General features: G+C 43.4%; 1 protein-coding gene across 3 annotated transcripts in view; it reads right to left on the bottom strand.

Annotated features, from left to right (window-relative positions):
- Positions 1–6,903: 6,903 nt before the first annotated feature.
- The window catches only part of cadm4 (cell adhesion molecule 4), a 54,361-nt gene continuing 35,246 nt past the window's right edge, over positions 6,904–26,018 (bottom strand). The window contains exons 7-9 of one of the 3 annotated variants that reach the window (XM_086038667.1): positions 11,495–11,623; positions 8,929–8,991; positions 6,904–8,245 (exon numbers count right to left, since the gene is read on the bottom strand). In XM_086038667.1, coding sequence (XP_085894793.1) covers positions 8,951–8,991; positions 11,495–11,623 — 170 coding nt within the window. In that variant the 3' untranslated portion in view covers positions 6,904–8,245; positions 8,929–8,950. Of the gene's footprint in view, positions 8,246–8,928; positions 8,992–11,494; positions 11,624–15,920; positions 16,011–26,018 lie in introns of all 3 variants that reach the window. The other 2 variants (XM_086038665.1, XM_086038666.1) reach the window with 2 other exon arrangements.

A 26,018-nucleotide genomic window follows, 5' to 3' on the forward strand; every position in this document is an offset into this window, starting at 1 on the left:
CTGAATTGTCTGATTATTCCCTTTCATTAGGGGAATTTATTTCCTGTGTTTTTCCTTGTGAGTCACAATGGAACTGTTCCCTCATCCCGGGATGCAAACGATGGTGTCCTGTTCATCTATCGCTAACGTCAGGACCGGAAAGAATCTCGCTATCCGCATAAATGTTTTCCTTTTCAGACATATATTTATGTATTTTGGGCATAAACGACGCCTACACCTGAGAATGCAAATGGTACAATCCTAGACGACAATTCCTAATGTTGGGAATATCTTGCTAATTAACAAATGGATGGGCAAATTTTCCATAATGTTCTTGTATTTTTTTTTTTTTTTCGGAAGTCAATTCCAGTTTTTGCCTCAGTGTCAACATTTGTCTACCATGAAGCATTGAAATGTACGCCATATTGCCTTGCGAGCAGCAACGTTGACGTAGAAGGCTTGCAGTTTCACAAAAAAATAAACAGAGCAATCCGCGCGATTAGTTTGTGTTTCTCTAACTAATCATTAACCTCATGCGCAGATGCTCGGAGTAGCTCGCAACCGAAAAGGCCACTTCATTATCGTCTCCCGCGCCAAATGTCAGCCAGAAAATTAATCCTGCCGATGATGACGGCAATCCTGATCACAGATGTCACTTTTGCTGCCACGTCCCCTCCTCTGTTTTGTCCCCCCCCCCCCCCCCCACGGCCCGTTTCAAGATTCTGCCGAGACAGTCGCCCGTGATAAACATATGACTGACAGCGTTTAATGAAAGATTCGCTAATAACACGACGGTCCAGAGAGGATGTCGCGTAATAAAGGAGGGGAAGATAATTAACCTGCTTTTGACACAATCTTCATGGTTGTTTTGATTACACTTGTAAATACAATGCGGCGCTTTCTTGTAATGAAAAAAACAGAGGGGGCTTAGCTCCCGTTAATTGGATTGTTCATCTTGAACCGCCATTGATGTACCGGAGAAAACATGAAAAAGAATATTATTCTCTTAAGTTGCGCTGCTTGTGATGTTCCCCATCCCCCCCCTCCCTTTTTTTGTGTGGATATTATTAAATTTGCCGTTTTTTTCTTAGTATGGTGCATTCATATTTACTGGCCACCATATTAGGCTATGATGAACTGAAATGGAATTTGTTTTATCGTTTTCATATCTAAAAACTTCATTAAATAAGATATGATTAGACATGTATGTGGACAGTGGACAATGACGTCTCCGGAGACTGAGCTGCCGGTCGGTTTTTAAGTCCGGGAGTTAGTGTGCTGGAATGTCGTGCCCCACCTTGGTCCTATCTCTTGCATTACAAAAGAGCTACCGTGCATGTCGAACTTTTAATGGGGAAACATTGCTGCGACACAGACCGGAAGTGCGTCAGCATTTCAGACGGCACAGATGAACAAACAAACTTATCTCATCATGAACTATAAACTATTAATCCTGCTCACTTTTCGTGGGTGATACAAGAGAATAATGTTCTTTCTCATGATCCCCTGCAATAGGTCAATTTCTGCAAAGTAGAGGTGAACCTTTTTGGGCAGGAAGGATATATGTTTGTATTAAGCCATATCAACAACCGCCCACACGGTTTCCACCCTTCTAAACACTTGTTACATTTAATAAGTTCAACTTTTCAACTCAAAATGCAGAATGATGAATAAATACCGGCTCCGTAAATCCTTGTTCTTCCGGCGGAAGTTATTTTTCTTTGTCGAAGAAGAATGGTAGTCATGGCAATGAGCTTTCGGTTTCCAGGTGGAATTCTGGTCAAGGCAAGACCTTTTTAAACCTAAAAAAAAAACGTTAACGTAGTTTTGTTTAGTCGTCCTCATGTGCTGCCGCACTCAGCTCTCATTCATTTGTGAACGCAGCCACAAGCTCGAATACTCACGGCCTCAGTTTTTGTAAAATTGACATTTTTTGACTGTCCCGACTTAGAAGAAGAAAAAAAAAAAAAAGGCAAGAAAACCTGCCAAACAGCAATAGATGAAGTTATGGTCACACATGACCCAACAATAGACGTAAGCCGCAATAACCACACCGCCAAGTAGCGTACTCATCCATCCATCTATTCTCTACACATCTTATCCTCATTAGGGTAGCTATACATATAGATATATATTTGAAATATTTTTATTTTGCTCTGAATATTTTGGCACGGGCCTTTATTGACATGCCGCCACTGGTTTCTCCCATCTAGCCCTCTGACACAAATAAGGATGAATGGATGGACGCTTTAATAACCTATTAGTTGAGTGAATTATTTCATTTCATACTTAAATTTTTTTAGCAGAGCAGAGTCCGAGTTGGGCTTGTGTTTCAAAGTAACGCTAGGCATGGATGATTGTGCGTTGTACTGAGAGCTTACGTTTGGGTTGAATTACTGAGCTAAAGCTCCTGCGTCGGATCTCATTAGGTCGTGCAGGTCGTGTACCCGATAAAGTGTGTTCCCCCCCCCCCCCCCCCTGCCATTCCATTACTTTCAAACCACCCAAGTAGACTGTTTAGAGCTAAATCTGCAAAAGTTGAAGGGGTTAAAAGTATAGATTGTTCTGGTTTCCCCGTCAATTGTTCCGTCTGCTTTGAAAGCTCTCAGCTTCCTGATTATGCCTCAACACACTCACGTCGATGACACTTGAAACACCTCACCATGGTCACGCCGCCGAAATCAGTCAGCACGCGCTTGCCACGGCATCCCACTCGAATGTTACGGAGAGGTCCAAACCGATGATGTAAAGACGTCGGGATTGGATGCGGTGCCGGCTTTACCGCAACTCATACAAATCAAATACGACGGTCGTAAATGGGAGCCTTTCGAATTCACGGGAAACAATTGCTCGCGGGAGCGAATGAGGCGTTCATCGACTTGACGTTGTCATTATCGGCCGCGTTATGCGCCGTTCAGCGGGTGCCATAAACTCAAGGAGGAATACGCTTTTGCTTCTTGTCAGGCTCGCTCATGTCTATTGATTTGAGTCGTCGATGACTGCGGCGCCCGTTGCGGCTCAATCACATCTAAAAGCTTGACGGCTGTCTTCAAATGGCCGCTTTGTAAGAATGCAGCGGAGCAGTGATAAAGTAATATGTAAACGTCGAAAGCCGGGTACATTGAACCGCCATATATTTGGTGTTTTTTTTCAAATTGTTCAGAATCTATGGTCCAGACTGACCCTAAACAACTCCAAAAATCACAACGTGCGAATCACACTTTTAGGCTTGGTACACAAATAAAGACTTTGCAAATCTTAAAAAATTGTGTCTCAGTACATGTGAAGATAAAATAAAATTGATCGATTTCAACGGCTTTGATGGCTGGCTGCAATTGCAGACTGCTGACCGCTAACAACTTCCTGTGATGCAGGTTATGCGCCCGTGTAGGTTAAAGTTGACAGACTTATTTATTTTTTTTCACTTTTTTTTTTTTTTTTTGTGGACTTGAGGCTGATAGAATGCGTAGGATGTAGTGTACACTAACACAAAATGTATAATATTAACACGCAAACACACAAGAAAACATTTTTTCCCCTTTTCCCCCTACATCCCTTGCGGGCGATCTAGCGGTCAACTGGTTAGGCACACCTGTCTTATAGGATCTCATAGGATAATCTTATAAGGCATAAAACAATCTTCCATTTGTTGGCTTTGGTTGGGAAGGGGCAAAATCGGGACAAAAGCAGCCAGATGAGTTTGATGCGTGTCCGAGGCCTCAGAGCACCATTAGCCACCAGTTGTCTCAAAAAGATTATCCTGAGGGATTATCCGCCGGCGTGGGCTATTTTAAGAGTGATCATTTTGACAACTTTGTCATCGCTTCTTGACTTTTGGTAGTAATTCTGTTTTTCTCTTGCCAAAGTTGTCCTGCGATAAAGCCCAGAGGGAAACGGATGAAGGGCACGTAAAGTTTGAAGACCAATGAAAAGGCCAATATTTGTCTTTTGATTAGCCATCCATCACGCCGGTCCTGATAGGACTGGCTCCCTTCAAAAAAACATCATCATAAAGTGCAGACGTGCCCGCCGCGGCCATGTCAAGTCATGCCGCAGGCGTGCGTCCGTGCGAGTCCATTACTTTGATTGCCGCTTGACAATCTTTCTTTATGACAGAGCAGCACGGAGGCCCGTCATTGATCCGTCGCCCCGGCGACCTCTGGCCGCGTTCAAATGTCAGCGCCGCGTGCAGATGGACGCGTCGAGAGCTTCTCGACAATCGGCTATTGATCGCGCGCTACTTTAACGGCACAGATGTATTTGGGCTCTTCTATCTTCTTTTCTCGGCTTTATGATTCATTAGCGGCGCCGCGCTTCCACCTGCTTTGTTTACTCGCGGCGCTCAACCAGCTTCCACGTCTTTATCTTCAGCCTTCAGTGCACGCCGCGCGACAATTCCCCATCGATTTCATCACATGCTTCATCTCCCGTTGTCTTTTCTCGGCGTGGAAAAACAGCACCTGCTAATTACACGCTGAGCAACAGCAAAAGCAAAAAAAAAAAAAAAAGAAGAAGAATGAAAGACATCAAGGTTATTTTTGGTATCTTTTTTTATTTTCTCGTGCTTTGTAGCTTTCCCTTATAAAGAAATAGTTAGCTATATATCAACAATGACACATGGACACGTAAATAAAGAGTGAAAGGGAAGGAGAGGCGACGACCGGGCACGGGAGAAGAAGAAGGAGAGAACAAGAGAAGGAGAGAGAGAGAAATACCAGGGAAAAGTCGGTGGGAAATTGGAGGGTAAAAGAAGGCAACAACTGCTCTACAGTAGAATTAAAAACAAAGCATGAGAAGTGTACAATTCTTGTAACATTTACAATTGTCATTATAACAACGTCAATAATAATAATAATAATAATAACAGTAACAGGAACAACAATCATATTTGTTCAAACAAGAATAATTAATAAAAAAAAAAAAAAATCTCAGTAAGAGCGCTGGTTTCCACGCGGGAGTATTAGGGCCACACTCAAACGTGAAAAATAGGAGGAAAAAAGTCATACAACCTCAAGCATAAAGTTGTAAATGCAAAAAGTTGTCGTTTTTCCAGGTTCAAGTTGAAGTGCTGTAAATAGTATTTTTCAGAAAAAAGTCCCATTTTTTTCAAAAAAATGTACATTGAGAATAAAGTTGCATTATATTACAAAAAAAGCTAATTTCTTCAAGAATTAAAAAAGTGAGTCATAATTTGAACAAGTGAGAGTAGCCAAAAGTCATATCTTAATCTTATGAGATTAGATTAAGATTGAGACAAAAAAAAAATTGGAAAAAAGCAGATCTTCCTTTAATCATTTCAAAAAATATATATAGTGGGAAAAGATTTTATGAAATAATCATAACGCTACAAGAAAAAAGTATCTTGAGGACATCCCCCCCCAAAAAAATGTCTGAAAAAAACCCAATTCAAAATCTCACGAGAATGAAGACGGAATATTGGGAGAGAAATTATATATATATGTTTTTAGGTAAAAAGTCATAATTTTATCATTGGATTATGAAAATTCCCACATGCACCTAAATGCAACAGTCGGAGACATTGTGACTCTCTCGTGACCTGCCGGACGATTAAAAAAACAAAAACAAATACAAATTTATGCAAAGATATGACTTTTTTTCTTGCAACATTTTGTCTTGATTAAATTCGTCTTTTCAGTGGGGCCCTAATACGCCTTTGTAGGTTTCTGATAAAGACATTTTTTTTTGTTCTTTTTGTCTTGTTTTTTTTCTTTAAAGTTCACTGGACAGTAGTTTGTTTGGCTTTGCGCCTCTATTGGCTAATATTCAGTGTTAGTATAGTATAGTTTCATAATGCAATAGTAAACAGTTTCTTCTCTCTTAAAAGTTTAATTTACGCGTCTGCTTTTTTTTTTTTATACAAAGGAATTCAGAGATATGTATACTCGCTTTGTCAATATGTTTACATATGAGTGAATGTGTGTGTGTGAGTGTGGGTGTGTGTGCGTGTGTGTATGTGTGTGTGTGTGTGTGCGGTAGCATTCAAAAACCAATATTTTTTATTGTCTGATTCAGCGTTTCGCCATCCCACCTTCCGGTTCTCGCCCTTCCCATTAAGACTTGTAAACCTTTTTGATCCCCTTAATGACATTGGGAAATAATTAAGCTTTTTCTTTAATGTGCTCGCGAGTCGTATTCCTTTTGGTCTCCGTCAGGCCGACGTTAAGCCTTTCACTCTAGCGAGCTGACAAAAGCGGAGAGAGGAGAAGAAGGGTGGCGAGATAGAAGGTACAGAATAACAGAGAGGGAAGACAATTTGCCATTCCCTCATGAGTTGAAGAAAGGAAATCACTTAACCCCCCCCCAGCAGGAGTCAAACAAAAGGAGTGGAGCAAAAAAGACTTCTAATAGTCAATAAGATGTACAGTGGTGCCTTGACATGCGAGTTGGATTTGTTCCGTGACCACGCTTGTAATTCAAGTGAAGAGACACTAGAGATAGACCGATTCGATTTTTTCAGGGCCGATACTGATTAGTCATCAAGGAGTCCAAAAAACGATATTTGGAACAGATATTGACTTTCAGTAAAAGCGGAAATATTGGCGTCAAAAAAAACAAAAAAACCCCAAAAAAACAACTCGTAACTTTGTTGAAATGTCTTCAAGCGTAATAGCATCAGGCCGACTCCTCCTATGTCACAGTTCAGTGAATTTCATTTTTTTTTTTTTTGTCACAAATCTATTGGTCGAAATGTTGAAAATGGTTTGCTCTCATTGATAATGTTACTTGTTAAACAAAAATCCTGTGACACCGTGACAAATGATTACTTTAAAAAAAAATCTTAGACCAGGGGTGCCCAGGTCCGGTCCTCGAGGGCCACTATCCAGCCTGTGTTCGATGTCTCCCTCCTCTAATACACTTGATTCAAATGAGCAGGATCATTATGAGGCTTCTGCAAAGCTTGCTGTTGAGCTGATCGTTTGAATCAGGTGTGTTGGAGGAGGGAGACATCGAAAACAGGCTGGGTAGGGGCCCTCGAGGACCAGACTATGCACCGTTTCAAAATTAAAATTGCAAGTTCATAAAGGAATTTATTCTTAAAAAGTATTTAATGATTCAATTAAAATGTATAAATGTATTGTACTGGTTAAGAGATTAAGACATTGTAACATCATTCAAAGTTGGAACATTTAATTCAGTTCCATTCACCTGTCTATGGCGTCTTGCATTATGTGTTAGCATTAAGCTAAGCGGCAGCAGTGCCATGTTTTTTATCTAAATACTCAAAGTGTAATTCCCTTTTTTTTATGTTGAGTTTGACAGTAGATTTCAAGTGCGAGTGTCATTAAACAGCTTGAAGACTCTTTTTTGTGGAAAAAAAAAAGACTCACGTAGTGTAACTCGCATGTCAAGGCACCTCTGCATGTTTTTTTGTTGTTGTTGTTGTTGTTTTTTCTCACAATTGAAAACATTTGCCTTTTGTCTAAATACCCCATCAAGATCAAGAATTACACAACTTTACACACCTAATTTCTTGTCTGGCTGAAATTAGCCTTTTTTGAGTGGGGGTCCTGTCTAATGTAAGTGAGCCACTGCTCAGCCTGTCCCTACACCCCGCGGCCAACGGCGAATCCGGCTTCCGTTGTCACGATGACCGGAGGCGCAGCCTGGCCGGAGAGCTCAGAGTGGAAAAAAGGACCAAAACAAACAAAAAAAAAAAAGAAAGATTTTTTTTCATTTTTTCACCAGTGGAGGGAGCACTTCATACGCTACACTGCACGCTAGCGTTTACATAGAGTACAAATACACCCGGGAGACTCCTGTTCTTTTCCCGTAATTATGAGAACATTTCCCAGCATCGACGGATCCTGGTTAGCTCCTTAAATGCGGCGCAATGGGGGACGCTTTTAACACCTGCCGCGAAATTACGCCACTTATTTGCCTTCCACGCTTGCTGCATCCATCTTGGTGAAAACCCCCCTCGTTTTCTATTGTTCGCCTCTTTTTTACTGTTTCAGATGTACAGAAAGCCTATTGTGCGGCCGTGAACGCCTCCATACGCTCTCGCTTTATGGGGGTGAGTGTGAGTTTTGGCGTGTAGTCGTTTTTGTGTGTGAGTGTTTGTGTGGAGAAGGTTTGATGAGGAGGAAGGGGGAGGGGGCGGGGCACAGGGATAAGGTCAGAGGTCGACGGTGGGGCTACAGTAGGTACTCCTTCTTGCCCTGGCTGGCGTCGTTGCCGTTGAGGAAGGCCTCCTGCACTTCGCCGTGCTCGTCCAAGCCGCTGGCCTCGTGGGTAAGGTAGGAGCCTGGGTGAGAGGAGAGAGAGAGAGAGAGAGAGAGAGAGAGAGAGAGAGAGAGGGAAGGGGAGAGAGAGAGAGAAAAGGTGTGAGAGAGAGAGAGAGAGAGAGAAGGGGAGGCAGAGGGGAGAGAAGAGGTAGAGACAAAGACAGAGAGGGAGTGAGACAGAGAGGAAATAGAGGGGGTGGGGGCGAGGAAGGATAGAGGGGGCGAAAGAGGTAGGGTGGGGGAGAAGAAGATAAGGAGAGAGAGGCAGGGTGAGAGAGATAGAGAGGAGAGAGGACAGAGGGGGAGAGTGAAGGAGGGAGAGTGGGAAAGGGAAAGCAAAGACGGAGAGAGAGAAAGAGGAAGTGAGAGAGGGGGAAAGAAGGGGGAGCGGGTGGGTGCGAGAGAGTGAGACAGAGGGAAGGAGAGAGCGGGAGGGAAGAGAGAGATTGGGCGAGAGAGGGGTAGAATGAAAGAGATCGAGAAGGTGGGTGAGAGAGGGGGAGGGGGAGTGACGGGGAAAGAGAGATAGAGGGAGGGGAGAGATACAGAGAGGGAGAGAGAGGGAGGAGAGAGAGAGAGAGAGAGATGGGGGTAGGGGGGGTGGCAGAGGGTCGGTTAGGCGGCAAAGCGTCACGCTCACAGCCCGTGCAGCAGCCTCCCATCCAACTCAAACCGGTGCCCGTGTCGCGGACGCTTTTTGTACCTGACGGGTTAATCGATTAGTTTTAGTACCAAGCGAGAACGGGCTCTCGGGTGCGGTACGAGCCTTCGAGTTGCAATTGAAAGCAAGCGTGGGAGGAGTTGAACGGCGGCGGTCGGGAAGAGGCCAAGAGGGGGGCGGGGGGTGGTGGTGGTGGGGGGGGGGGGGGCAAAAGACAAAGAGGAGACAGGCACAGGTTAGCCCTTGCGTCACCCACCGACACATTTGCAAGGAGACACTTCAGGATTTCAAAGCAAGGCGTCGTCACGACAAGCTCGGCCGCGCCTTCGCAAAACACGCACAAAGGGGAAGGAAAGAAAGGAAGGAAGAAAAGAAGAAAGAAAGAAAGAAAGAAAGGAAGAAATGGCAGCACGGTTCGCATTCACTCTGGTTAGAAACACTTGCAAGTTCTCTCTCATGCAAATGAGCCACTGCTCACCCCGCCCAGTGGAGGGTTCAGCGTTTGTTACCATGACGACTGGGAGCAGAGTTAGGGCTTTGTGAGTAGGCAAGCGGCAACTGGTTCCCAAAAAGCCCAAAGAGTCTTGAGTGATTCATTTGTATTTTCACTCACGGGTGCAGCACTTCATCACAAAGGATTAATGCTGCGCGACCTCGCTTCTTCAGGTTTCTTACTTTTCACCAGATCTTTTTATTTTTCCTTGCCCTCCTAACTACGGGCTTGTGAAGCCCTTTGAGACAGAAAAGCCAGCCCCTGTGAAAATGGATTGCATTTTCACTCACAGAGGCAGCACTTCATCACCAATCTGCCAAATGACTCGTCGATTGGTCGAGCAAACACTGGCAAACACAGATCGTTTCCATGGTGACGACTTCCTCGAACATCGGAGCGTATGCCGGACGACTGTCATCACTTGGAGATGGCGGATCTTCACCCAGCATAGCTTCCAAGTCATGGTTGGCTAAATTTGGTGTGGGGGTAATTTTTAAACTAGGACAGCAACATTCAGAACGGCAGACACCGATCGAGAACGCCTTGCTCACAGGCACATTTTTGGAAATAAGGCCGCTGAGAAAAACATTCACTTGGTTGTGCAATTGCGCAATTGGCACGCCGGAGACTCAATTATTTGTATACAAGCCATTAAAGAGTCCATTTCTCATAATAGGTCCCCCGCCTCCACAAACAGGCACACGTTACCCTCCTGTGTATTGAGCGTCTTAACGGTAGGAGCTGACAGTCAGGACAAAAGCCCCGATCGCCGCCCCTCCCCCCCACCCCCCAATGTCTGGAAATTGATTGGTCGTAATCGGCGGGTCTGAACGTTGACTGGCGGCAAGGCCGTAGCCGAAAGCGAACTGGCAGCTTGTCAGGCTCTCCGGCGGCTCGATCATTTCTTACTTGGCGGCCGCCGAGCACACTCGAAGGCTGCCAACATCGGACGGGTGAGATGGGAGGGCACTTAAAAAGATGGGCAGCTTCATTTTAATGGATGAGCCTTAATATAGTAGCATATAGTCATAAAATACGGAGTGTGCACTTAGAATGTCGGCCACTATCCTGTCCAAGGTTATCCATCATTGGGCCGCGCCAGCGGCCACTCATCGCTTGAAAACAGTCATTTTGCAAAGGGGCCACAAACGGGAACGCTTGCCCAGGGCCCGAGCTAACATGCTAACCTCAACTTAGTCCATATGATTTGGAATTTATTGAGAAAATACGCAGGTGTGGAGCTGCCAATGTGGAGTAAAAAATTGGGCTTGCAAATACGTACTCGCAAGTACGTTTGAATGTACTTTTAGGCTAAATGCTACAAACGGAGCATTTTTTTCCATCATGCTACTGAGTATTGAGTTGCCCCATGCGTTAGTTAAAACTTTTTTTTTTTTTTTCGCATTTGGCATGCATTATATCAACACATTTTAAAATCAACTAAGTAAACATTGTTTATTCATTTTATAGTTTTATTTTATCTGCAGTGCATGATTTCCGTTTGGCATTTTTGCCACGGGGCACCGACTTGGGCATGATAAAATTGTTATGTTTTAGCATTTGACCAACATTATACCAATACGTTCGAAAGTTAAGTAGTTAGTAATTGGTTTTTTTTTCGTAATTCTTGTGATTTTTTTTTCATTTTTGTCTGCAATGCATTTTTTACATTCGACACTGTTACCCATAATGCCACGGGGTATTGACCTCCAAGTGCGCACACCCCTTATTGTTCTATGAATATTATCATTATTCTAATTATGTAATCCCGGGTGACCCCCAAAAAAATTGAATTTTTGAATGCATTTGTACAAGAGGACGCCATCTACTTTAAAAAAAAAAAGAAGAAAATTCCATCATTGTTTCTTACATGGCTTGTTTTCAGTTACTATGAATAAAATATAAAATAAAAACAGCAACCAAACGTAAGGTAGAATAAGTAATCCATAAGAACACATGACAAGTGTGACGACGGTTACTGGACACATTTGGCGTCAATAACGTAAATGTATCCCTTCAAATGTATCCCCTGGCTGGCTGTGGCGCATTTAATGTTTACTAACATTGAACTGTTGATTTTGGCATCGGGAGCATGCGAGTTGGTGTGCGCTTTACCTTTCTGGCGCACGGAGCACCAGATGGTGATGATGAGCACGCAGATGACGGTGAAAACCAGCAGGGCCAACACGCCACCGATCACCGCGTAGGGAACCGCGCTGTGAGTCTCCACCACTGCGCCGGGATCTAGGCAAAGACAAAAGGCGTCAGTCACAGTTATTCCCCACACGTCGGTGGATTTGTCTTTTTCGGTGGAACCATCACGATTCGCTGGAAAATTCAACTAATTGCCTTTTTTTGATGCTCTTTCTGAGACATCCTAAGGTGCCAAATGACACGAAAGCCCCGATTAGGGTTATAATCGTCATTATAGTTGCTTAATTGGTTTTAAGAGCAGGTTTGTTGGTTTTTATAAGTCTTATTTTTTTTTCTAAAAATTCTTAATTTTCTTTAGTTTTAGTATTAGTTTGAGCATCTTTTTTTTATTACCTTCATCGATGCAGATGTACAGCAATACAGAATTGTATACATTTAAAATGAATCCCGAAAGCTCATGAATGACAAGATCTGACAAAATTGGAGCTAGTTTGTTTTGTAAGATAGTTTCACTTAGTTTTCGCTTTTTAAAAAGCGTTTCCGTTTTTATTTTAATTCCTTAACTGAAATGTTTTCTCAATTTTACTTTAGCTCTTTCATTATTTTTCGTGAACTACAATAACCTTGGCCCTGACTAAATAGGAAAGTAATCCCTCATTTATCGCTGGCTTATGTTCCAGACCACCCTAGTGACATGCAAACTACCGTGATGTAGCGGCCAAATATGTATATTTGATCATTTATATATATTTCAAAGCTCTGTGTATATAATACCAAAATATATGCCTGTGAGGTGCAGGTACAATGTTTGTCCACTTGGGATCGCCATCCTCACGTTCTAAATTGTAGTATCTGCGATGTTAAATGTGTGTGTGCGTTTAAAAAGGGGGCCTGGCCTGTTGAGTGAGGTGAAAGCCACCAAGTGAGAATGTGGAGTTGGCTGGCTGCTCACTGGCTAAAGTGTTAGCCAGTTGAGGGTCAGCTAAGAATATCCTTGTACAGTATTTACTGTATTTTGTAAGCATTTGTTCAAAAACGTGATTGAAACGACACGGTGTCTATACTCCCGCTATCCGAACCGCCCGCGGAGGGATTACACTTGGCTCTAAACTAGCGCTGATAGGCTATATTGAATTAGCCAATGATGTGGTCTTTACCGCGGATGTGACTTAGTGCGCACACTGCACTTTAGCTTCTGCGGAGGAACATTCCACTATACTATTAACTTCATACTATAAACGAGGCCACGTCTTCAGAGTGGAGGGCCGAGTGAATAGACAAAGAGAAAGAAGCGATAAAAGTGCGAGATGGGAAGACGGTTGGGAGGTAAAAAAATAAAATAAAATAAAAAAAGGGAGGTAGAAAGCAGCAGGAGTGGGCAGACGGGAGATAAAAAGTCGATATCTTCCACCCGAGTTACATTATCACCTCTCATCACTCCCCCAGCTGCACCCTCACTGACAGAATAGCTGAGAAATCAGGACAGTGAATAAGGCAATAGCTTGAAAAAACCATTGGGGCCGAGCACCTGGGAGGCCAGCGCAATGCATTTTGAATGAGGGGAATTTTTGAAGGTGTTTTTCCACCTCGCCCCCCCCCCCTCGGAACCACCCGCCCGGGAAATGGAATCAACCACTTAAGATGAGTGAGGGGAGATAAAGAAGTAAAAGCGCAAGTGGAATCGAAGTAAAAGCGCAAGTGGAATCGTAGTGGCATTTTGTTTCATCGCTCGCATCGACCTTTTGAAGAACATTCGGCGTGCTGGGGAGTGACGAGTACGAGCTCGTACGCACAGCTCGTAAAAATCGATTTCGAACCCATCAGCCACAACATTAGGGACACTGGAAGATTCTAATGTGGTCTGATACAATAAAACCACAATAGCGGTGAGTGCAGACCTCCGTTGAGGCCAAACGGGCCCAACTTGAGTTGGACTTTTAAGTTCAAAAGGGGCGGTCTTTGCTTTTTAACAAGAACATCACTGTTCAAAATGCACTTGCAAAAAAGTATTGGCAAAGCCAGTTGTCATTTTTATGTTGTCGGCGTTTACTCAAAGCAACTAGTAAAGTAACTTGTAATCTAAGTAATCCGTAAAGTAACCAAGTTACTTTTTCAAGGTAACTGCAGCAAACACTGCTACAATCGAACATTGAAAAAAAATCGTTCCTTTCAATCAACGGCAAGATAAGGAAGGGCGATCAAAACTAAGGCAAGACTTTAAAAAAGTTTGCCAGTGCATGAAACCGTCAGACACAGTCAAGGGAGCAAGTAAGCCGACTTGGCTAATATATTTTAATGATGATGATGGTACTTGAAGAGTAAAGTACTTTTTTTTAGGTGGCTCTTAATGTAACAAGTCCAAGAAGCGCTGCTTTGCTTTCCTTCAGCCGCTTTCCTTTTCAATCTGCCGCCAGGCCCTGATCCCTGCCGGCGAACGGGTTTGTTTTTCCGGGCGCCCGCATCGACTAAACGTTGCGTCGACGCCGCGGCTTCATTCCCCTCGACTCGCTTTGACATTTACACAAACGTACACACACAAGCAGGTCAATAGCATCTACCTGCAAGAGACGGCGGCCTCGTCTCAAGAATGCGAAACATACTTTCGCTTGAAAAGAAAACACGACAGTAGCGGGTGAGTGTATGAACGCCATATATAGACGACAACGTCAGTACGGTGAACATACATATACAGTAGATTACGGCCATTCCTAATCAGGGTGCCGGTCTTCAGGGGTCCGGTGGAAATGATCCACTTTCACACAATTTGTGTGAAAAGTATTATTTATTAATTACAAATACTATATATTGGTATTCATCTATCTATGCCAGTGACGAATAGTGACCGGTCGAACGAATGGATGCATACATCAACTCATTCCGTGCCAAAGACGTATTTATATGTCTTGACATAAAAATATGTCTTTGGGATTCAATGAGTTCATCAATCAATATTTATTTAACTCATTCGCTGCCAAGGACATATTTATTTGTCTTTTCACAGTCCAGCCATTCAATCCCAGGAATTTATTTATATATTTTTCAATACTTTTCAAATGTAAAAGAGGGTCTGAAAATGTCTGGCTCTGAATGAGTTAAATGTTAAGCGTATCCAACTGTTGCCACAAAGACAACAAAATAGGAGTTGTGTATATTCTGATAATATAACAAACCGAGGTTTTGCAAAACTCCAATCGAAGACGATTCTCCCTCAGTCTCAGTTTTATTTTTGTTGCGCATTTCATACACAAGCTAACTCAATGTGCTTCACATAATGCAAAGTACAACATTTTAAAGCATTCACAAACAGAGTTAAAGACATTTCAAAGCAAAGTAAGGAAATATAAGTAGCTCAAAAATGACCTCTAGGCTCCACTAACCGACCCGAGTCTGCAGACCTCAGAGCCCTGCCAGGTTCTGACATTCAATCGGCATTTCTTTAACGCAATCAGGACCCAAACCGTTTACTCATTTAAAAACCAGTAGCAGATTTTCTAAATCTAGCGGGAGTCAGCGTATAGCCTTTAGGACCGGAATATGTTCCGATCTATTCTGCCTGGTCAGAAGTCAAGCTGCAGCGTGGATACGTGGCCTGCGATATGATTCTATGATATCATATCTGTGATATCATGATATGATAATATTTGATTTATTTCAATTCGACGTGTGTGCCATTATTCACAGGCATATATTCTTTGTCCTCTACAAAGAATGGCCAACACTACCGCGGCTTACTGCAGAGTTTTGGTAACTGACCAAATCGTATGTGCTATTTTTCCTTAGTAGAGTCACATTGCAAACAATTTGGTCGTTTTTTTTTTTTCATGAGGCATGTCCATTCATTTGAATTGGGCAAAGATGATATGAGATGCACCACTGTGTTGCTGGAACAGTCAGACGTGTGCCAAGCCCTCTCTTCAGCTGTCACACTCCGGTGGGATAATACCATTCCGCATCCACCTGGATGGCTTCATCCGTCTTGTTTCCTTCACTGTGTTTTGGATGTTCCATTTTCTCACTGGCGGCTTTTAGACCTCGCCATTTGTGCAGATGAGGCCCCCGGCGATACACGCACACACACACGCACGCACGCACTCACTCACTCACACGTGCGCTCGCTTGTGATATAAACAAATGCTGAGTAGGTGAAATGTGCAGCCAGTGATAAGAGAGGAAGCGGGAGCGGGCGATTGTGCGCCGAGCATCGGCAGGTATGCAAGCTTGTGTAAATACGGGACAAAGGAAGGTTGCAGCACAACAATGGCTGCACGTGCGTGTAGGTGGTGTGTGTGTGTGGGTCCACCTGAGACAAAAGAGGAAGACACCAGAGGAGAACCAGGATGGAGATGAAGGTCAAGAGTAGAAAAAAAAAAAAAACGCTGAACATTACCTTTGAGGTCCAGCGGGAGGGATGGGGTGACGTTGGAATGGGAAGTGGGAGTGGAAGTGGGAGGGGCGGCGCTTGGGAGTGACACGTTATCTACACACACAGACACACACGGAATGGGATCACACACGTGGGCAAAAGGCATGAGTGCATGTACGACATGCAATGACATGTTAACACACACACGCGCGCACGCGCGCGCGACCGCCGCAGACGGGAGGAAGGTCACGGTTGTGTGATGAATCGCTGATTGTGACTCAGCGTGACGATGACGCCAATGTTCTCAAACCGCTTCATACGACACAGATTTTGGTGTTTATTTATTGTCATCAGTAATACATGATGTATTTATCTGATGTGATTTTGAATGATTTTCATGTATTCTATTCATTTTATTACTATTTTGCATTGTTATTATTTCTGTTTATTTTTGTGGTGTCTTTTGTTATTCATAAATCAGATAATGTATTTATATATATTGATTTGTTTATTTATTTTTTTCAGTTTTTTAGTGTATTATTTTAAAAATACACGCAATTGAGACTTTACATACAGTAGATTTATGCAGACTGTGTGCTTATTACCAATCCAAAAATTGATTTTCTTATAATTTTTTGTAGAGTTTCTTTTACTTTATGATTGATTAAATTATATCCTCACCAGAAGCAAAATACATCTTTAGATCATCATTTACATTTCTTATTACACACATTTTTAAAGTACTTCCTATGTTTATTTAACTGTCAGATTTTTTGGGGGGGATAATGACATACTCATGAGAAAATATGAATTATACATTTCATTTATTCCATTTTTTTTTCTTCATATCTACAATGAATGAGATTGAGTCTAAAGACGGGTTGGTCGGATGAGGATGGGATGCTACACGGGGGGGTGGGGGGGGTGGGCGGGGGGGTTCATGCATCAAAGCAGCACTGGAAGACAGCGATGCACATACGAAAGGTAGCGGCCCCACACGCCGACGTGTTCCATCACGCCGGCACACTCGCGACATTGCAACAACAAGCCGGAGAGACGCAGGCATTGGCCGTGACAGATGCACTTCCAATCAAAACAACCGGACTCGGGCATTGTCTCATTTCGAGGCCAACGATACGCTGGGCGAGTCGATGACAGCAGCACAATGCCAGGTAGCGGGAGAGGTATAAACGTCGATATCAGTGGCGAAAGACAAAAACAATAGCTGACACCAAAAAAAATAAAAAACATGAACATGATGGATAACGTGGGCGGGCTCATGAAATCCCAAGCCACACATGCGAATTTAGGCTGATTTTTGTTCAAACATTTTTACGGATTTGAAGCTAAGCAAGAGCCAGCCTGCCGCCGCAGTGGCCGTCCAAATACACTTTACACACCAGTGGGTTTTTTCGGCAGCCATCTTAGCTGTAGTCTTTTGGACAAGTAAAAAGCTAACTCCTTCCGTCACGTTTTCGTCATTTTTATATATGATTTCTAGGTGTTTTAGTTTTTTAGGTTGACAAAAACTCAAATGCATGCAATCATGTGTTTCAAGTCCAACACAATTTGGACCAAATTACTACCGTCTTAAATACATGGAATGGCCTTGCCCTTAAGCATCAAACAAGCAAAATTAAAATATGTTTTGATAGCGTGTTGAGCACATGAATGTGTGTGTGTGCGTTTCGAAAACAAATCTCTGAATTCACTTTACCGGGTCTTAATGGATCAACTCCCACGCTTTGGTTTTTCTCTTGCGTTTTTGTGACACCAACGCCAGTGTCCGAAGAGAATATCAAGAATAAACAATGGAAATGATGTGGCGTAAGCTGAGCACAAAAACTGTCAACAGTTTTCAGGAAAATGGTTACGTTTTTTTTTTTTTTTTAAATCAGCAAATTCTGAGGTATCTATATTTTTAATGGTGGGCAAAGAGTTTCCGAAGCCAAACGTTGGAGTTGCGAGCTTCCGGGGTGACGCGCCCGACGCAGCTCCCCGCATGCTGCATAGCAACACACACAAGTGGGCTTTCTAGTCAGGAGTTAATTTATTGGTAAGTACTGTGCTGTCTCTCCTCTCGTTCTCCCGCCGGCCCCGAGATCATCAATCTCTTTCCGCACTCCTCTCTTGTCAGCACTAACGCTTGCAGCCGTCCCTCCCTCCTCATCCTCCTGCTTCACCATTTCATCCTCACAAACAAATGTGCACTTTGTCACGCGCACGCAAAAGTGGTTCATGTGGAAACGAACGCGCCATCCCCAAAGTACAGCGCAGATAAGTAAACAGGGAGTTGCTGGTGAATGCGTGTGTGTGTGTGTTGGACAGTCCGGCATGAAGGCCGAGGATTAATGATCAAGGTTGTAGCGCTAATTAACTGGACGCTGATTAATTCCTCTTAGCACCGATGACCTACTCATTTTTCTCTCTCACCATTTACAGATTTTTTTTTTTCTATTTTTTTTTGTGTGTGTCCTTCGACGTTGCCTCCCTGCCTCTCTTCGGCTTAATTAAGGAGAATGCTCGGCAAGCTGTCGTGCTCTTGGCCGCCGGCGCGCCGCCCGGTATTGTTATGCGTTAAGGCGGCGCGGCTGCCAATCAGGCGCGCGGCCCAGGTTATATTCCCACCGATGGATGCGGTGCCACTCGGCGATAATGACGTCTCGCTCACTCTCTCTGTATCGCCTCCTTGCAGGAGTGGATGCTGCGCCTGACATTTTGAATGGGGCGCTTGAGCCTGTGTCCTGCATGAGACCTACACGTCTGTGACAGTATTGTACTAAACTTTGTCGACATGCAAGTAACTAGAGCTGCCAAGGTTAGGCCACTAGGTTGTTTTGTTGTAATTGCCTTCAGCATTATCTTGGATAAACTTTATTTTATTACTGAGAAATAAATGTTAGGGACGGGCGAGTATCGAGACCAGGTATCGGTAATGGGCCGATACCGGACTTATTTCACGGTATCGGTACTTGCAAAGATGGCCGTCCTCTTGTGGCTGTTTAACGATGCAGGAACTTAACTCAATCACTGCCGGACATTTTCAGACCCTCTTTTACCCTGACCTTTGAAAAAATTTGAAAAAAAAATATAAAGAAGTGAGTGAAAAAGACTGTGAAAAGATGAATAAATTTGTTGATGGCAGTGAATGAGTTAAGGAACACATGTCTGACAGGTAGACCATTAAGAATTTTTTTATTTATTCAAATTCATTTTATTGTGTTTTCTATATAAAATATATTTTTTTATGAACAAAATGGGAAAAAAAAGTTAATGGAAAATTGCCATGACAGTACTTACATTTTAAGTCAAAATTCTAGATACATACAGTACAAAGTAGGCTTTTCTTTAAAATAATCTGTCATTGTTCTGTGGGAAATTGTATCTATCGAAAGTACTAGTGGTATCGGTACCTGGTATCAGTCTAAAAAAAACGTGGTCTTGAACATTCCCAGTAAATACTCGTTCATTTTGTTGTTACTCGGAATGTCTGAGGGGTTGAATGTGATTTTCCCAGTTTTTTGCCACAGAAATGTTTAGGTCGTGTTAGGTCGAAGTGTATTACTTTTCATTTAATGACCTGAACGCGGATTATCAACATGCCTACAGGGAGAAGCACTACTACAGCGCTCACGAAAATGACTGATGATTGGCTCAAAGAAATCGACAAGAGGAGACAATAGGAGCGCTATTAATAGATTTCAGTGCAGCTTTTGGAAGTTTGTCAGGCCAGATTAATTGATTGTGGGGTGCCACAGGGTAGTTGTTTAGGTCCATTGCATTCCTCATTTTTAATTTATGAAATAGCACTAAAGAAAGTTAAGATATCGATGCAGATGATTTAACAATATACCTAGCAAAAGTAACAATGGACAAATTTAGGAGTGTCATAAATCGATGTGGCAGAAGAAAAACAAAAAACTATTGCCAGTCACGAGGCGGCTACACAGGCCGTGTTGAAGGAGCCTTGGAATTCCGACACATTTGTGTGACGCAATCGGTCGCTGACGGCCGGCGGCCATCTGCGATTTTTCATGAAATTACTTTTTTTTTTTTTTTTTTTTTTCCCCCAATCCAATTATCCCGTTGGCTCATTACAATGGCCAAAAAGACCCAAACTAATCCCCGGTCACGTCGTATTCGTTGCCATCTTTTATGCTCTTTCGTGGGGCTGGTCTCCTCTCCAAATAGCCTTTCCTGAATCTCTGCAGTCTCCGCGGACCCGTGTCAAATTAAAACAACAAAACTAATGCATGCATGGCGACTCCCCGGATGACAACGCCTCAATCCAGAGGGCGTGCGAGGTCAGTAAACATGTTGACGAGCATGGAGACAATCTCAGTTTTATGCCTGCGGGACATTTTAACGATGTTGGCTCATAACAACACAAAACGAGGGAATAGTCTTTATAAAAATTGTGTTTATTCCCGCAAGAAGCCCAATTGGAAAACCAATTGGAAGCCGCATTAAAGGTGTAGTGGCCTCAAAGAATAAAACGCAACCTCTGTTTTTATGCACACTCGCTCGTACACATGCAGATGAATGCACGTCGCATATAGTACGTCCGTATAATGGCTCGTATCTTTGCATTCTTCTTCCTTCTCTCTCCCGCAATTCAATTCTAATGGGGTTTTATTGGCTGGGCCATTCATCTGAGTGCAGCAGCTCTGTTCAATTACATAAAGGAGCCCTTCGGGCTTTCGTCACACAATCAGCGCATTCTCCAACCGGTGGCTAGCGCGCACACGTGCGGCAAGGCGTTGAACACATCAACATAAAGAGTCGAATTTTGCTCTTCACAACAGTTGCACAGAAAAGAAAACAACAATTGCACGCTCGGTCCACGACGCACTCTGCAGATGGCTCGGCTAGCTTGGCGTGTGTGTCCGTCGAATGTTTTTTTAATGAGTATTTGTCGTCCAGAGTGTGCGTGTGTGTGTGCGGGTGTGTGCGCGTGTATGTGTTCGCTCACTAGAAGCTTCATTAGGTACACGGGCTGAAACTAATGAGGTCAAATACAGGAGCCCTTCCCAAAATGCAGCCTTCAACTTGAGTTTAACGATACGTTTATTATCAGCGTTGCAGTTTGCGCTGCTGGAAACTTGTGCTGCATCGCGGAAAGGGATTTCTAATTGTTTGGTTGCCATATTAGCACAATGAAAAGCTCCGGCAACTAGAAAATCTATTCGACTTATTCTGTGGCGGGAATGCATGCGATCAGAGGTGCTCACAATTGGCTCGATGCAGCTTGGCGAGGGGAACTGCGAAAAACCACGCCACATTGAACGCATCAGCCGAAACGAGAAATGCGAACAAAAAACAGCAACAACGGAGGAGATTGGCCACATTTTTTGGTTTCAATTCTACGGACATTGCGTTGCTCCTTCTGGTGTGCACACCTTGGCCACTTGGGGGCAGTATAATCCAAACATACAGACAAACTGGAGCTGCTCTCAGCTCTACAGTAGGCAGCAGTGATATGACTCTAGTTTCGCAGAGGATAAAGAATATATGCCTGTCCACTGTTTATGTTCAAGTATCGATTGCTTAAGGGGTTTAGTTAGGTTATTTCTAGCCAAGTATTGATTCAGGGTGGCTCGCGATGGAACACTCAGTTTTAAAACAACCTACTTAAGTGCATCCGTACATGGGCTAACAATTAGTATCAATGACGGTGATTTAACCCTATAAGCAACGGACATTTGAACACAACCGGCAACACATGTACGCATAAAATACAACGAGACTCAGGGTCATATATTATTTATCCTCTATAAAGAATGACTCATACTACTACTGCCTTAGAGTACAGTATATGCATATGTCTGTCTTTTGCTTCCCCATTTGGCCAAGGCACACACAACATGATCAGCAACATGTGTGAAGGAGAAAGTGTGACAAAAACGGTTCTTTTATTTCTATTCATGTCAATACTTTGCGTTTTTAAAAAGTGGGAACACTAAAAACATTTTTTTTTTTCAAATCAAAACAAAAACGTTTTGTTGTTTTGTGTGAGACCGATTAATGGCATTTCCATTCATTTCAATGGGCAAAGATGATTTGAGATTTAGAGTTACGTGGAAGAAAAAAAAAAAGTCTCTCAAGGCCTCACTGTATGCTGTAAAAAACCCTGAAAAATGTTGGTTCCTCAATATCGAAAGGAGAATACCGGCGTCTACATTATCTCGTAATCACCGCATCTTGCTTCCCAGTTCCCTAAAAGTCGCCTCCAATGCATGTCTTCTCCTCTCCGAGCTCCCGTTTGGCACCGCTCACCTTTTCTCCTCCTTTTGGGAGATTTAATCCCCCATCTTCCCTTCATGAGGTGACAGCGCCGCAGGCAGTCGCCCATAAATTGGCCGGCGCCTTTTGCCTGCAGTTTAGCGCTGGCTGCAGACGGCCACTATTTCACTTTCTCTGTCCTTCTCGCTAAGTTTGAAATAAAAAATGATCACCGAGGGAGATGAGAAAGAACACCCGCAGATTCAATGCACCTGCAAGGGAATATCTCTTTTATTTTTTTTCACCCCTTCTTCAGGTCGCTGGTGAACAATCTCCCCCCCCTCACGCTGTTGCACTCCTCCGCAAGCACACCCCCAGGTTTCCCGCTTAAATGAAGGACGGGGCCATAATTCTTTGTCAACGGTACTGGGGGGGCCACATACGACCATTTTAAAAAGGGACAAAATGATCTTTTATTAAACCAATGTACAGGAGAGTATCTTAATATATTTGAACGCTCAAATGCATATAAAAGATCCACTCCTCAACTGTCAAGGCTTTGAAGCAAACAAATAATCGCGATTGTTTTGTTTTTTTCCCCGGGGTAAAGGGCTCCCTTGCATAAAAATTCCCATTCATAGATGGCACAAAACTGCTGAACTCATTTTGTGCATATTTTTACCCACTCAAAAAATATGAACTCACTCAAATAAAGCATCGCAGGTCCGCCGGCCAGAGGCGGGCATTCCATCAGACTGACGGATGCCCATTTTGCTGACGTGTTTTTTCGGGGAGTGGGGCCAGGCGGCGGACTGACGGACTCCTGACAAACTAACTGACCGATGGACTGACGAACCGACGATTACGATTCGTTTCGTCACGAAAAACGACGGACTGGTGAATGCCGGACGGCTACCCTGGCACCCGTCACGATAGCCACATGTCCAATTAAGACATGCATTGAATATATCCACATTTTTGGACAACAGAAACGTAGTAACTCCTTCCAACTCCTCCCTACACTTCACACGAACTCTCAACGGTTCGTGTGAATACAACAGCAAAAAAAAAAAATGCTATTGTTACTTTTGAGATCAGTATTGTAGTGGCAACTTAGTTTGAAATATTTCATGGCCGATAGCGTCACTTCACCAAATCAGACAGAATTGAATTGAGCATATTATGCTTCCCATTTTACCTGAAAGGCACTATTTTCGTGACCTTGTTTGGTCCTGGCTTCTTGCAAGGAGCTGCTTTGTCTTTTTCTCTGGTGGAGGTTTGGAGTCCTCCTTAAAGTGATGCCCGCCATCTAGTGGCGAAAACTATTATTACAACTTAAACCCGCTCATCTACAGTAAACGTTTTTCCTTTTCAAAAATGAATCGTGGGCCACCCCGTGTGGCCGCATGTGGCCCGCTGGCCGCCAGTCGCTCATCTCCGCTCTGGGGAGTCAACTCGAGCGACACGTGTTAACCTACGTTTCACCTCCGCCGTCCTTTCCCTCGCCTCCGCTTTTTATCCCCTCACCCTTCTCTCCCCTTGTACTTTCGTCAGCCCCCTCCTCAAGAGCTCGCCGCCAGCGCTAAAGGGATTGAACTGCAGGTGAACCGAGAACGGGAGGGCAGGCTGCCGGTGAGGTGATAAACGCTTGAAAGGCCGTGGGAGGAGTCACGGGAGGAAGGGGAAGTGGACGGGAAGGTGAAAATGAGGTGAGACCACGCGGGCGGAGGGGATGGAGACTGAGGGGTTCTCGTGACGTTTAAAGTGAGGATGTGTCATCCTTACAACCCTAATGCTCTTTAGGAAGATGTGAAGAAGGCTTTCTGTCACGCTCGCTTACCGAAGGCCTTTTCATTGCGAATAAAGTGGAGGGACACCGGCCATGTAGTATGGAAATTACAATGAGTTACTTTTCATAGAAAAGGGGGCATATTAGGGAAAGTAGACTTTGCAATTGTTTGTATACGGATACGGTGGCGCCTTGAGATACGTGTGTTCTGACTTGCTTTAAAGTCCGCTAGCTTAATGCTAACACACAACTGGAAACGTCATAGACAAGGCTAACGAATATAATCAGTCTTGCGGTTTCATAACCCTTAAAGCGGAAAGTCAACCCAAACATATTTTTTTCAAGAATATGTTCTGTGCAAGCCCACTAGTTGAAACAAGGCAATATGATTTATGAAATATGAGTTAAGCAGCAAAATCCACCCGTGTTTAGCCATCTCTGGGGGCAGCCATTTTGTCACCTCTGTCGAATGAAGATGACATCACAACTGCTCAGGGCTCAGGTAACGACCAATCACGGCTGACCTATTTTCTCAAGCTGAGTCATGATCGGTCGTTACCTGAGCTCTCAGGACATCTGCGATGTCCTTTTCAGTCGACAGAAGTGATAAAATGGCCGACCCCCGAGATGGCTAGATTTTGCTGCTTGACTCATATTCCACAAAAGTTAAATTAATCAGAATGCCGTGTTTCAACTTGTGGGCCTGCTGGAAACATATTCTTGAAAAAAAAATGTGTTTGGGTGGATGATTTCCCCTGTAAGGATCCCCTGCCAAGTGCGACAAATATCACTGCGGCATCCATCATCAACGTCACGTAATAAAAGCCAGAAAACAGGTTAGCGGAATTCCAAAGTATACCGCGCTAACAAGCATACGTACGGGTTGATGACATGATTGTTTATAGCTGAACTTACAAAGGTTTTGTTTTCATGTTTATCATTTATTTCTACATATAGTATGTTATGCATAAATGCAAATGCAATCCATTTATATCCATTCGTTTGAATTATACTGCCCCCAGGTGGCCAAAGCGCGCACACCAGAAGGAGCAGCACAATGTCTATTGAACCGAAGAAAAGAAAAGGTTTGACTTTTTTTTCTTACATGAAATTTAATTATTTATGCTTATGACTATGTTTTTATAAAGCAGAACATTTGACTTCATTTCAAACCTTTTTGCTCAGTTAAGATCTCCTGTCTCAGAGTCTCCAAAAGTGTCAAGTGCTACATTTGTTGCTCGTTGCTTTTGGGGAAAAATGGGACAAGTCGGCAACGCTGCGGAGCACTCGCTTTGTCACAATGCTCCTCTAGCCCCACGCTGGTCGTCATGGTAACAAAAGCCATACTTGCCATTTGCGTGAGACAGAACCGCGCCCCACAAACGGAGTAATTGCAACCATAGTGTTACAAGTGGATGGTACATGGTATCTAATTTATTTTTAGGGATGGGCGACTAACGATACCAGGAATCAGTATCGAGCCGATACTGGCATTGTATCAATGTATCGGGTTCTCGCGACGGCGTTCGATACCAGTCACTGATAGCAAGACGCCCTCTTGTGACCGGTTAACTACCAGGAACTAAATGTCATTTTTCTCTTTCGAATCCCAACTCCGACTTCCCATTAAGATGCAATTTCCATAAGTATGTGTGAAAAAAATTATATTCATGGTTAGGGTGCTTTGTTAGTGTGCTGCCATCACCATTTCTATGTTTGTTTGCTAACTATTATATTATTTGTCTGGTATGATGACTTTCTCCATTGCAGTATTTCATGCTAATACTTGGGTTAGGGTTACGTTATTGTGCACTTTTTAAGAATTGATTACAAATGAATCATATATTCAGTGTCAGTGCGTTTAATTTGGGATTTAAATTCTCTACAGTAGAGCGACTCTTCAGCCTTAAGTCGGAAATAAACAAAAGGTCTTTCAATGATCTGTCATTGGTTTAATAGAAACCTATCAAATGCACTAGTGGTATTGGTTACTTGGTGTCGGTAATCACTCCAGAGTTGAGTAGTCATACCGGTCGGTAAAGGTCTGGAAAAACAAAGTGGTACTGAACATTTACACTTTTTTCCCCATGTGCACTGCACCTCTTCAGGGT

The sequence above is a fragment of the Filicampus tigris genome, chromosome 8, assembly GCF_054856515.1.
Source record: "Filicampus tigris isolate MCC_2025a chromosome 8, RoL_Ftig_1.0, whole genome shotgun sequence".
Taxonomy (NCBI): domain Eukaryota; kingdom Metazoa; phylum Chordata; class Actinopteri; order Syngnathiformes; family Syngnathidae; genus Filicampus; species Filicampus tigris.